This window comes from Danio rerio, chromosome 6 (genome assembly GCF_049306965.1).
Source record: "Danio rerio strain Tuebingen ecotype United States chromosome 6, GRCz12tu, whole genome shotgun sequence".
NCBI lineage: Eukaryota > Metazoa > Chordata > Actinopteri > Cypriniformes > Danionidae > Danio > Danio rerio.
The window spans coordinates 40,266,108-40,280,021 of NC_133181.1; the positions used below are offsets into that span (position 1 = coordinate 40,266,108).

General features: G+C 36.4%; 2 protein-coding genes across 2 annotated transcripts in view; one reads left to right on the forward strand and one right to left on the reverse strand.

Annotated features, from left to right (window-relative positions):
* cyfip1 (cytoplasmic FMR1 interacting protein 1) overlaps window positions 1-13,914 on the forward strand; it is a 75,291-nt gene that overhangs the window by 52,658 nt on the left and 8,719 nt on the right. Inside the window, 3 exon segments of the mRNA NM_212759.1 lie at window positions 7,484-7,627; window positions 7,866-7,956; window positions 9,048-9,178. Of these exon segments, the coding sequence (NP_997924.1) occupies window positions 7,484-7,627; window positions 7,866-7,956; window positions 9,048-9,178 (366 nt within the window).
* On the reverse strand, window positions 532-5,297 carry fndc9 (fibronectin type III domain containing 9). Its single transcript, XM_073954351.1, has 2 exons — window positions 5,128-5,297; window positions 532-2,831 (listed from the first exon to the last, which is right to left on the reverse strand). Exon 2 carries the CDS (start codon window positions 2,642-2,644, stop codon window positions 1,994-1,996), a length of 651 nt encoding a protein of 216 aa, XP_073810452.1. The 5' UTR covers window positions 2,645-2,831; window positions 5,128-5,297; the 3' UTR covers window positions 532-1,993.

The following is a 13,914-nucleotide window of genomic DNA, read 5'->3' on the forward strand; positions in this document are numbered from 1 at the left end:
CTTCCCGAGGACAAAACATAATGCACCAGATTTCTTTCATAGGATAAATGCTGAAAGTGATTTAAAGCATTCAACCAGCCACTAAACGTTGTTTCCTCTCTGCATACTGACCTAATTCTTATGTATTATGCTGTTGAAGAGCCAGACGGGATTTAAACTTTGTTGTCTGACATTGTAAGATTAAGTTTGAAGGTGAAAAAAAACGTTGATAATACTGTGATACCAGTCTTGATTTTTAACATTAATCCACAACGTTCAATGCAGTTTTGTGGTTAGCTAAGCAAAAATCATTGGTGCCATTCTACTTTTTTTCTGTTCCATACATCAGCCGCTAAACCCTGATGTCAGTGAAAGTAAAGTGGACAAAAGAGACAGATTGACACTCCAGATGTAAACAGGAATGTGTCGTCTCCAGTAAAACCAGGCATCTTAACACTGGGTGTAAACAGGAATTATATATCAAAACGACATTAAATACATTTCTGGCATTCAGAAGCAGTTATAGTATGTCTCCAAAACACGTGGCAACACAGAGAAATATTCTTATTTTATTATTAAGCAAGATAGATAGGTATGCAAGGTACATTTTTAAGCCTTGAAGGATTTTCTAAAGAAACAGAGACTCCACTTCCAGAGATATTGATGAACACGTATAGACGTATTAAAGGTGAAGGTAAAGATACATCAAATCGTTTAACACATTGCTGGCTTTGCTTTCGTCTCACAAAAGCAACATGATAGTGCTGCTTATCTTTAAACTGACAAACTCATAAACCTGACAAGACATGCATATAAATTATGACTCTGCAGAAATGGGTAAAAATGTTTTAAACTAACATGAATAAGTTCTGTGGCTAAATGCGTTAAAGGATTAGTTCATTCCAAAAAGACAATTCTGGTATTAAGTACTCATCCTCATGTGGTTTCAATCCCTCGAGACCTTCAGTCATCTTCGGAACATATATTAAGATATTATCGATGAAATCTGAGAGCTCCCTCATCCTCCATAAACACAGTCCAGAGATGTTCAAAGGAAGCAAGAACCTATCAAAACGTTTCATGTGACTTCAGTGGTTTAACTGTTATCATACAACGCTTTAAGAATGATTAGAGCACCAAAAAGTATATAATAAGAAAAAAAAAAAAATTTCCTCTGATAGGGTGCACACCCCAATCTGAGGCCCTGATTACACTAAGTTTTAGTTTTAAAACAACGTTTTAGAAGGAAAACGATCCAAGTCCATACTGGCGTTTCACCTAGCATTTCTGAAAAGATCTCCGTCCACACTTTACCAGTGAACACGCACATCAAGGGACCACACACACACTTTGCCATGCGTTGCAGCGTATGCACCTGTCTGAGCTCCAGGCATTCAGCAGGTGCTTTAAGCACATCTCCCCAGATATAAGCAGTGCACGTCAGACAGTTCATGAAGGATATACTGCTGGATCTCATGTTTTGCTTACGCAACCGTAGCAAAATGTATGCATTTTAAAACTAAAATATATTAGTGTAAACGTGGCCTGAGGCAGCTGAAGAGAAGACATCACCAAACAAAGTCATTTTCATATTGCTGTTGTCAATTGAGGATGATTATTTTAATATCTTCATTTGTGTTCCAAAGATGCATGAAGGTCTCAGGATTGGAACAACACGAGGGTAAATAATTCATAACAGAATCTCTTTCGGGTAAAAAATGTTTAAAGGCATTTAAACAAACTGAACCTCTTCATAAGTATGAAAACACTATACTTTGCGCACATTAAATTTCACTGAGTTGTAGTGTAAGACAAAGGGGGCTCTTTCAGTTTTCTTGTTTGAATTAGCGATTGATATTTTCATCTGACATTTAAATGCTATATTAATCCTTAACCCACGTGGCTCAGTTCCTCAAAGTTTTCCTCCTTGCTGATTGTCCACATTGTGTACGCGGGTGATTAATAGTTTGAAGTTTTGGGGTCAGCACACTACAGTGGCAACCTGGCAGCCCAATTATTCTGCCCCGGGGTGTTTATTACTAAGAGTTTGAAGTTCACAGCTCTGCCCGTTTGCCGTTTCTCTCTCGGCTCGAAAAGGATTCTCAATCACCGTCGCATTTGGAGATTCCTCTTCACCGCAACTAGGAGTGTACAGACTTTTTCTTCCTTCGCTTCCCATGTTCCCATCCATAGGGGTCAGAGCCAGGTGTGGAGGGTTCAGACCAGACTGGCTGACTCTATCCGGGTCTCTTTTTGCTGGACACATGGTATGAAGGCATCCCCAAAGCAAAGCCACTGCGATGATCAGCAAGAGGATACTGCTGGCCAGCCAAACTCCCATGGCCAGCTCCCTGCCGCTCTCCCCGAGCTCAGTGCCCTCATCTAGGGTATTAAAGACCTGGCACTGCTCTCTGGTGGGATTGGCAGACTGACAGGTGACACAGAGGATGTATGTAGTCTGTGGACTTAGGTTGCCCAAACTGGTGGACGTCTGACTCACGGGAACCCTGTCCTCACGCAGGAAACTTTTGCGAGTGTAACCCATCAGTAGACTGTTCCAGTTTGGGTGATACATGACACTGTAGAACGTGTCGATACAGCCTGGAGAAGATGGCCAGCTGACGATGGCAGAGGTGGCTGTGATGTTCTGAATAGTGATAGTCATGTTTTTTAGGTCGATATTTTTTATGCACACAGAGTTTGAGGATGAAGACTGGTTTAAGATGTCATGCAATTATTTTTGAAGAATATGAAAGGAAATTGTTCAGATAAGTTTTAATTTTTAAGTTGAGGCTCAACGACAACTTGATGATGATAACTGTTTTGAGGCTCTTGAAGCGATTTAGAAGAATCTGGACAAATAGAGGAAAAACATTCATGCAGATTAGTTGTAACCTTGAACGCTGCACAACAAGTGGCTACAATGTTCTGTTTAACAAATTCAATAGAAAAGAACAGAAACATAATTGCATGGACTACTGCAAATATTCAACTCATCAATCTGCAGTTTTATTATATCCTTCTCAGGTATGTGATCAGTCAAGGACCAAATGGAAGGAAGATGAAACATATATAAATATATTTGCGAAAACCGAAAACCACTCAGCTATACAGTGTTCAGGCAGCCTATAACACGCTGTCTGTACACAGACACACACACACACACAGCAACACACATACATACGCATGCTTGGGAGTTGGGAGCGATATTGTTTGACTGCCCGCTGCTGTCCAAAATTTCACCAGTTACCGCCTGCTCCCGCGATTTATTCGGAAATTTATTTCCGCGACGAAAAAAATCTGGTGCAGACCTCTACTTTGTACCTCAATGTCAGAACAGATCCACACACCACCGCTAGATGGCGTCACTAACTAGGTTAGATCTCTTGTGTCCACAGAAAATAACTTTCACTGTAATTTAGTCGATTCTTTATGCCAACGTGATAAATAAACTACTGGATATACTTTAATATTCCAGCCTGAAAAAACTAATCCAAAACATTAGTAAGAATTTATCACTTTCACTTTCCCTTCGGATTAGTCCCTGTTTTAAATAGCTTAGTTTTAATTGATTATAACTTTGTAATATCATCTAAACTTGTCACACTTTCAGGTATTAAATTTAAGGTGTTATAGGCTGTAAAAAGTGTTTCATGCATTCAAAGAGATATCATAATTGTGCATATTGTCAGCGGCTTTGTCACATTGTAGGACTACACATGTACACGTGTTATATACACAGTCGATCCTAATGATAGTATGGAGGAATGAAGGAAAAACATTCATGCAGATCAGCTGTAACCTTAAATGTTGCACAACAAGTGTCTTCTATTTTGGTGATGGGCTTTCTTTCAGCATAAAAATATGTTTTTAAACTATTCAAAAGTTGAGTTATTGGCATTGGGGCTAGCATGAATTAAAGTTATTTATCAAAAGGAGTGAATCAGTAATACTGATAGAGGAGGAAGGGTATAATAAAACTGCAGATTGATGATTTGAACATTTGCAGTAGTCCACGCAATTATGTTCCAGTTTTTTCTATTATATTTGATTTGAAAATGTTTGAAAAGGTAACAGAAATGTGTCTTCTTTAATTAAAAGGTTTCTTTGACAACCAAGTACAGTTGCTCTGCTCCATCACAGTGGTTGCTAAATCAAATTTATCTAGAGGGAGAAAGAACCAGGTTATTGAATACAAAAACATTTTTTTTTTTTTTTTTTTGTCCACCTTGATTGCTTTGGGATCTATTTTTTCTCTGCAAAACCACATATCAGGTTTTCTAAAGCAGGATTATATAAATGAGTTTGAGGAAAAAATCCAATTGGCTTTACATCCATATGTCTGCTTGCCAAGAGAAAAGTTCTTAAGGGATTGTCTCGTTATAATAACTGAATGGTACTGCAGCTAAATAAATATAATTTTAGATTAAAACTATTTTATATATATAGAAATATGTATTCAACCTTTTTTATTTTAGGATTTCTATTATTAAAGATCAAACACTGATTCGTTTTTTTTTTTTAGATTATATATTTTATTTATTTTATTTACTTTTTTCAGCTTAAATTTATACAAATTTAAATATAAAAATAAATTAATTTCTTTTATCTTCAATACTTTCAATCTCTATCTTCAATCTCTGCTGCTCTCTCTGTTGAATTTTCTAAATGTTTTATTTGGCTTAAATTGCCTTTCAGTTTGTCCATCATTCTTGACAGTGGGTTGTTTTTGTTTTTCCCGCTGAAGGCTTTCGTTTACCCATTAACTCAATCAATAAATCACTGCATTAGACTTTCGGGTGAGTGGTGACCCTTTACGATACACACGCACGCTGTAATTACTCTGCAGTCAGCACTGGGCGAAAGCTTGAACGCTAATCATTTTGATCTTCCAGAAGCACGCTGTCAATAATGCTCAGTCTAGTCACTCACATCTGACAGAAAAAAAGAGGACTTATATTCTCTCTCCTATGCACCTGCCGCTCTTTCAGATATTTTTCAGGTCCGTAAAGCCACTATCGTTTGTTATTTTAATAGTATTTCCACAGTACATACCTGAATTAATATTTAATAATTGTTTACAGTGAATCCACACAGTTTTGTGTCAAAGCAAATGTTCAGTACACTGAGATATAATCAAGATCTTACCATAAGAGATGAAGAGTCACGTCAGAGTCCGATCACCTCACTGTTGCAGACCGAATCGCCTTGAAGCCTTCAGAGAATCTGACCTGTACCTGTCTTCGTTTGGCATGGCTAAAATCTGCTGCAGATCCAGCTCTACATCCAAAGCACTGCACAGAAAAGCTCTTCTATCTGATTAGAACAGCAGACAGCACATGAAGCAGAGAGAGAGAGTTGTGGGGAGGGGGAGACGGCACATCTTTTTTTTTTTTTGCGTACAGTGCATTTTAAACAGAAATACGGCTGGGAGAGCTTGAACTCTCTCACTCGTTCTCGATCCCTTATGCATACTTGTTGGCTCAATCATTGGAGGAGCACATGGCACTTTCCTCCCCCACTCTCAATTACCCATTCAGACTGGTGACCTGTCTTCCCTGACTCACTGCCCAACACCTACAGACATATATATGCTTATGCAGTCACCATTAAACTTTAATCAGCCATCTTACAAGCACTGGAAACTAATTAAAGAAACAGAAGGATACTTGTTGCTTTCCAGTTTCACTGCTGCTCAAATATGTAAGAAAGAAAAGCTCATGAGGAGATATTTGACGTCTGCTGTTGTGGATTCTTACGATTTCGTTTTTGAAAGTGTGCGCAGTTGTGGCTGCTCTAATTAATGTAGCTTAACATTTCCCTTCAGGGATTTAACTATTAAGATTATGTTTGTGTTGTGTATGCGAATACAAAGAGATGAGGTTTTTCTCTTTCAGTTCCTATTTATCAGCAGAAAACAAAATTAGGCCTCATTTTCTTTGAATTAAACAATTATAAATTCTTCCATCAAAAGCAATATTTTGGTCAAAATATATATAATAAGATAAATAAAATAACATTATAATCAAAAGTAACACAAATTGGGCAAGAGATGAGTTTTTATTATTATTATTATTATATTATATTTTATTATTATTATAATTTTTCACCTTTCAATGGGATAGGACAGTGGAGGTTACAGAAAAGAAAATATTGGGAAAGAGAAAGTGAAGGAAAGGGTCTGCAAAGTACCTCAAGCTGGGAATCAAACTCAGGCACTTCACCACTAGGCCAGAGTTATTCAATTTGTCACATTATTTGGAAGGCTCGGAACAAATTGCCCTGGGGGCTTAGTCCCTTTATTAATCAGGGGTCGCCACAGCGGAATGAACCGGCAACTTATCCAGCATTTTTTTATGCAGCGGATGCCTTTCCAGCCAAAACTGGGAAACACACATACACTAGGGCCAATTTAGCTTATTCAATTCATCTATAGTGCATGTCTTTGGACTATGGGGGAAACCGTAGGACCTGGAGGAAACCTTCGGCAACAAATAGGAGAATCAAATTTAATATCTTTTGTTTGATTTTTCTTCTTTTTTCATTTTTTTTATATTTTCCCCTGACATATACAGTTGAAGTCAGAATTATAAGCCCTTTTATTGTTATTATTTTTATTATTTATTATTATTATTAGCCTTTGATTTTTTTCTTTCTTTTTTAAATGTTATCTTAATTATTATAATGCTAATAATTCAAGGGGGCTAATAAATCTGACTTCAACTGTACATTTGGGTGGGCTACTTATTTTTGGACTGTTATCGTAATTTACTTTTTTTGGCTTCAGTGCTGACTAATGTAATGTATATGCACAAATATAATACTTTCAAGCATCCTATATTAAATATTCATTCAAAAGAGAGATTTGTGAGGGGTGTACTTGTATATGGTGAGTACAATATAAAGTTGAAGTCAGAATTATTAGCCCCCCTGTTTATTTTTTTCCTCAATTTCTGATAACGTAGAGAAGATTTTTTTCAACACATTTCTAAACACAACAGTACTAATAACTCATTTCTAATAACTGATTTATTTTATCTTTGCCATAATAACAGTAAATAATATTTGACTAGATATTTTAAGACACTTCTATACATCTATACAGCTTAAAGTGACATTTAAAGGGTTAACTAGGTTAATTAGGTTGAATAGGCAAGTTAGGGTAATTAGGCAAGTTATTGTATAATGATGGTTTGTTTTGTAGACTATTGGAAAAAAACTGCTTAAAGGGGCTAATCATTTTGCCCTTAAAATGGCTTTTAAAAAAATAAAAACTGATTTTATTTTGGCCGAAATTAAACAAATAAAACTTTCTCCAGAAGAAAAAATATTATCAGACATACTGTGTAAATGTCCCTGGACTGTTAAACATCATTTGGGAAATATTTAAAAAAGAAAAATAAATTCAAAGGGGGGGCTAATAATTCTGACTTTAACTGTATATGAGATTTTATATTTGTTCATAATAAACTGCTTCATTTTCTTGTTTTTCATGATTATTTAGGCCTTGAATTTGGCGTACAGCAGCATATACAGCCTCTACCGCAACTTTGTGGGACCTCCACATATTAAGGCTATTTGCAGACTTCTGGGATACCAGGGAATCGCTGTGGTGATGGAGGAGCTGTTAAAAGTTGTCAAAAGCCTGGTAAGATTTTTCATATAAATACAGACATTTGAGGATGTTTTAAAGACATGAGCATATAATCGTTTTTATCTACACCAAATTCCTTATTTCACGAATATCAAACCTGTCATTTATAAGAATCTTAACACATTATTATCGTTATTAGAACTAATTATTACACAACTAAAGTTTTCAAGAAGAAAGTCTGTCATTTTCCAGATGTACGGGCACTGGTAAACATTATTGTCTTCTTGTTCAGCTTCAAGGCACCATCCTTCAGTATGTGAAGACATTGATGGAAGTGATGCCCAAGATTTGCCGTCTGCCTCGCCATGAGTATGGCTCACCAGGTGAATAATATACTCCGAAACAATCCTTTTATTTTTTGTTGACCCAAGTGAGCAACTTGACCCTGTGCAAATACCAGCAAGTAGTAGATAAGCACTGAATTATGAAGCTTTGGCAGGGTCCAGCTGTGCTGTTGGGCAGATTGGCTGTGTGTCAGTCACAGTGGTGCTTTTAGCAGAGCTCACGCAGCAGACGCGGAGAGTTTTATAAGACTTATTCAGACCCCTCTTGACTTGAGAATGCTTAGTAATTGCCTCTTGCCGTCTTTCTCTCGTTTTGTTTATCATTTCTTTCTGGGTGACCATACTGTGAAGGTGCACTCCACACTGAAATCGTGACTGCGTCTGATTATGTGGGTTTCAGGCAGCCTGGAGAAAAAAGAAATGAGAGTAACAGTGAATTGAAGTGAGGGGGAAGAGACCAAGAGAAAGGCAGAGGGTAGAAAATCAGCAAGGGGTCCGTCTATGTAGTTAAAAGCTTTTGCTGGAGTATTTCTTTATTCTTGGATTTGTGGAAGTAACTGGCATAAGAGTAAACTTAAGATCAGTCCCTGGAGATTCTTTTTGTTCTTCAAGAAGTTTGAAGGCTGGTTATATGGGTTGAAACAAAACTTTGGTTTAATATTTATTATCGCCTCAGACGTCATTCCCATGACTGAACGTCTGAGCCATGTGGAGTACCAAATTAGAAACACTTCAGGAGTTTCAAAAGCAGTCAAAGTGAAACGTGACTCACATTCTTTAATGATTCGTCTGAAAGCCGTCATGATGGCAAACCTTGCATAGAAGAAAGCGGTCAATTTTGACAATTAGCACTTAGTAGGATGAACTAAATTCCGGGTTTTCAAAAGTGTGTGTAGTTTTTGGTGTACAGTAGGCTATCTTTGGGACATCTACGTTGCAAAATGAACCATGTTTAGTTACTTTACTTCTTAATCAAATATTTTCTGGTGATCCTTGGCCAATAAAAGCTGCAAATGAGTTCAGATTTTGTGTTGTAAACTTGAATGTCTGACCACATCCTGATTTTAGACATTGATTTTGGAAATGCTAATCTAGGAGCAGTAAATACAATTTCTGTTTACCGGATGCAGGTATCCTGGAGTTCTTCCACCACCAGCTGAAAGACATTGTGGAGTACGCTGAGCTGAAGACTGTGTGCTTCCAGAACCTGAGGGAGGTTGGAAACGCATTGCTCTTCTGCCTTCTGACTGAACAGAGCTTGGTGAGAAAACACAACATCTCCATTCACATGATTGAACTTTAAGGTGATTAAAGTGATTGCCTTTAAAGGGGTGGTCCAGAGTGTATTTTTAAGGCTTGGTTGTGTCTATAAGATGCAAAGCAATGTGTGCTCATGCTTCACTTGTAGAAAATCAGTTTTTTCATATATCTTACTTTGATACTACACAGCTACTCTGCTAACATAGAAACGACTATCATATTCCCTAGTTCCTGCGAAAGGCCCACCCTCAAGAGGCTGTGATTGGTCAGCTAACATAATGTGCTGTGATTTGTGGATCGTCTCCATGTCACACCCCTACAAGCATGCACTTTTGCTTCGTGTAAACTGTAAGCCGTATAAGTTTGTGCCTGACTCAAACAGAACATAAAGAGCAGCATTTTCCATTGGTTACATCCTTGTTTATGTTCTCACTACAACATACCCTCAACGCTAGAAACTGTGCACGTAATTGATCAATTTTAACAAAGAAAAACACTTACAGGTTGTGGCACACAACCCACAGCTTCTTCTGTAATGGTTGGAGCTGCTCCTTCTTTGAGGAGTTTTTAGCCGATTCCAGCACTGAACTGAGAGAGATTCTGGAAGCTGTCCTTTGTCAAATGCTGGAGCTATATATAATTTTATAATTCTCTGGAACATAATTCAAATTAACTTGTAAGTACTTCTCTCTTTGTGTTGTGTCCTTTGGAAGCCCAAATACAGGAACAGAAGAAGCTCTGTGGAAATAGCAGTGTTTGGACTGCACTTTAGCTTTCTCTGCTATAACATTACAGGGCCTCAGGCCATCCCCTTCTCTGCATAGGGTTTATTCGAATGTGCGTAACCTGTAACGTTTGTGATTTTACTAGCCCAGATGTATTTTTTTTTGTACTCCCCAAACTTTGTTCGCTTTAGGCTTTGCTAAGCTAACTCTGTAAAAGCCTACAGCTGCGTCCCAAATGGCACCCTTTACACTATGCACTCATGTACTATGTACTTATGCACTTACACACAACAGGATAGTACATGTATGTAGTGGCGTCCCAAATGGCACACTAATGTTTTTTTACTAAGCGGAAATTCAAACTGTTTCCCTGATGACGTTTGACGGTTGCCAAATCAGTGAAATAAACGACCGAATTATCAAATAATACCTGCCGTGAGTATTGCCGCATTCACCATCGGGAGGCGCTTTAATCACTCTCGTAGAAGAATTTTGCTCTCACCATCCAAAATAAATAAAGTTATTCAACATGTGCGTCCGATAGCTCCGCCTCTTCCGCTACGTAAGCAAACCTGCGGTCATTGAGTGCGTGAAGTGTCCATCTTTACACACTTCATTTTAGCGGCTGAATGAGTGCATCATCCGGGTAATTAAAGTGCACTTATTATTTTTAGAGTTTTCAGTGTGAACACACTACTTACACTATTTATACTACAAAATGGCGTAGAATAGTGCATAAGTATGCGATTTGGGACGCAACAAATGTCTCTCTTTGCAATGACCTTTTGCATTGAACTTGGAGCATATTTCAGAGAAATTGTTTGTTTTTACACAGCTACATTACACATCAACTAAACTTTAAAATATGATATCATAGTAAATCACCTCTTTAAAAACCTTCCTGACAAATTTTGCCTTAATAACTACTGTTATCTGCCATCTTGCATTCTTTGAAGAAGTTCCAACAAATGAAAAACTTCTAATCTTTTTTGACAACTTTTATCACAGCTAAGCAAAAGGTCGATTAACATCACCAAACAGTTATTCTTCAACTGACTGATAATGTGTTTTTGAACTATTTCTCTTATGTTAAAGAGTGTGGTGTGAACTTAATTAACCTCCTTATGGCTTAGCTCCTTTGTTTTCTTCTTCTTTTTTTTTTGTGAAGCGCAAAGTAGCCAATATCTTCAATTATGAATCTCTACATTTTGACATATTTAATATACTGTGTACACGCATAGTACACAGCATTGGTGATTTCCATTATTTGTGCTGTCTGCTCAGTGTTTATGATGTCTGACACACGCTGTTGTCATGGAAACGCATCTGCGGGTGTGTTGCATGTGGCAGCACTGTTTTCAAGCCTTTTAAGATGATGATCTTCTTCAAATTTTTTACAAATATGTATTTTTAGCACTCTTTTCAACAAAGAGTCCATAAAACAGTGCTCGCTGTACAGCAGTGGTTTAACAGAGTAAGGTCGGATTCTTGCTATACATAAAAGAAGTTTATATATAATTCAGTGACTGTTATTGACTGATTATAGATCTAACTCTCCACATGAATGTCTATCCGCTTGTTAGGTCGTGACGAATGGAATACTGTTCCCGGATATAAGCCGCTACTCATTTGAATTGAGAAAATATTTGTTTATGACCACTTTTTAGTCAAATCACACATCAAAGTGAATTTTATATAAAATCATTGTGTACACATTAGTCAATAGGCATCACAGGCACAGATATTTTAACGATTTATAATAACTTAATACCTTTCTGGCCATCGGATATTAGGCATGAAGATATATATGATTGTGATTTGTAAAAGTATTACATGGCTTTGTTATCATTTATTGCCATTTGCGAGTCTCCCCATATAGTTTAACAGAGCACTTTGACTTTGATGCCGCTTCGCGTGACGTCACACTTAACAAGTGGATTATTTTCTATATTTGAGTGTAGTCACTTTAAAAACATATATTATACATTCTGGGTTTTCAAAAGTGTGTGTAGTTTAGGATGTACAGTAGACTAACTTTGGGACATCTACGTTGCAAAATGAACTGTTTGGTTGCTTTACTTGTCAATCAGACATTCTCTGGTGATCCTTGGCCAATGAAAGCTGCAAATGAGCCCAGATTTTGAGCTGTAAGCCTGACAGAGATTTGTGATCATGATTTTTGAAAGTATTACATTACTTTGTAAATGTTAATTATTACCATTTGTTGAGTCTCCCCATGCAGTTTGATAGAGCGCTTAGACCTTGAAGCTGCTTCATGTGGCGTCACATTTACCAAGCGGATTGCAAATGATCGCAATACAATATTGATACTGAACGATTTAAATTGTGGCTGCTGCCCAATTTCCATTAATTATTTTTCATTTATCTATTTGGATGATAACAAATCAAGTTGATTGGTTCCCATTGGTTGTGAAATTTCTGGAATATCATGTACATTTAAAATGTCTATTTCTTGTCCATGGAATATTATTCTTGTTATGGAATATAAGGGATATTGCAAGCTTACGTTGCAGGCTAATTACTGTTAACTTTGAACTTTTTTTTTTTTGGCAAAAAGCATTCAGCAATATGTTAATGTTCTACATTTGTGTAAATGAATCATTCTTAAATGGTTGAATCAATGTTGTATTACTATTATAGGCTAATTGAAATCATTGTTTTATAATTTGATTATGAGTTTACCTCTTTAGGGCACTAATAAATCCAAATCACAGCTTACTGTAAATAAAGGTAAATGACTGACTTTAGCAAGTTTACTTTATATTGAGTCAAGATTTAGGATAATTTATTAACCTCCTCCAGTAAGCAAAACACACATACTGCACACAAATTGGTGCTGAATGAGAGAAACATTAGTCTTTATATTGCACATTTCTCAGCCATTATTAGTTTTACATTTGCTTGACATTTATTTAACCTTAATATTTATAGTAAGTGGTGAAATAATCATAAATTTAGTTTGTTTTATACTTGAGCTTTATTTTACTTGAGCTTATGATTATTATACTTGAGCAATATTTTGTGTCAAACAAAACTTATTTGACACGTTAGACACTTGGCATTTCATATACTTTCTTTTTTCCCCAAAAAATATATTTTTTGAGTTTAGTTTGAACTGTAGAACAAAAAAAAAATAATAATAAATTAATAAAAACGAAATAAAAAATAAAATAACAAATACTTAAAAATGTGAAAATAAATATGTACATAAATTACGTAAATTTAAATAATAACAATACATAATTAAAAAATAAATAAATAATAACAATGTTGCATTTTTGTACCTTGCATTTCACAGCTTTCTAGAGTGTGCTGGTTAAACAGATTTGTTTATTGTTGCAGAAATGTAAGACATCTGAACAATACAATAAGACACCAAGTGTTTGAAAGCTCAAACATCAAAAAATGTTGCACAGCCCACCTGGTTAAGAAAGTGTTGAAAGGGGGTCCATATTTTATACATATATTTTCTATGAATAGACAAATTTACTTCACAGGTACCAAAATTGGTGATTTGATTAATTTATAATGCAATAACTCAAAGTGAGGATTTAAAATGGCTTTCAGGTACGGTACACAAAGTCTCATATGATTCTACCTTTTTCATTATCAGCAGTTGGTTAATGATGATTAAAAAAACAATGCAACATTTTATCTGTAAGCTTTTAATCAACAAACATTATATTCTGTGAGGAAGTTAGTCAAGTTTCCACTTTATTATGAATGCAACATCACTGCGGTACAAGCAGAGAATAACTGATGTTCATCCAGACGCTCAGGAGGCTCTTCAGAGAAGTGATAAGCTGCTGTTTAATTATGTCAGACGTTAGTGACAATTATGAGTTTCCCAGAGAGTTGTCTTCAGCCCTCCTACACATTCAACTTCAAATTACATAGTGTCAACAATCAAGGGCTGTCTGTTTCAATAAAGCCTTGCCAGAGAAAAATCTATGGCTGTATGAAAGTACCTGCTCTGTCTGATGGCAAGGTC

Bases quoted from the DNA above. Each gene is read 5' to 3' on its own strand.
- fndc9 (XM_073954351.1), bottom strand. From the start codon at position 2,644: ATGACTATCACTATTCAGAACATCACAGCCACCTCTGCCATCGTCAGC.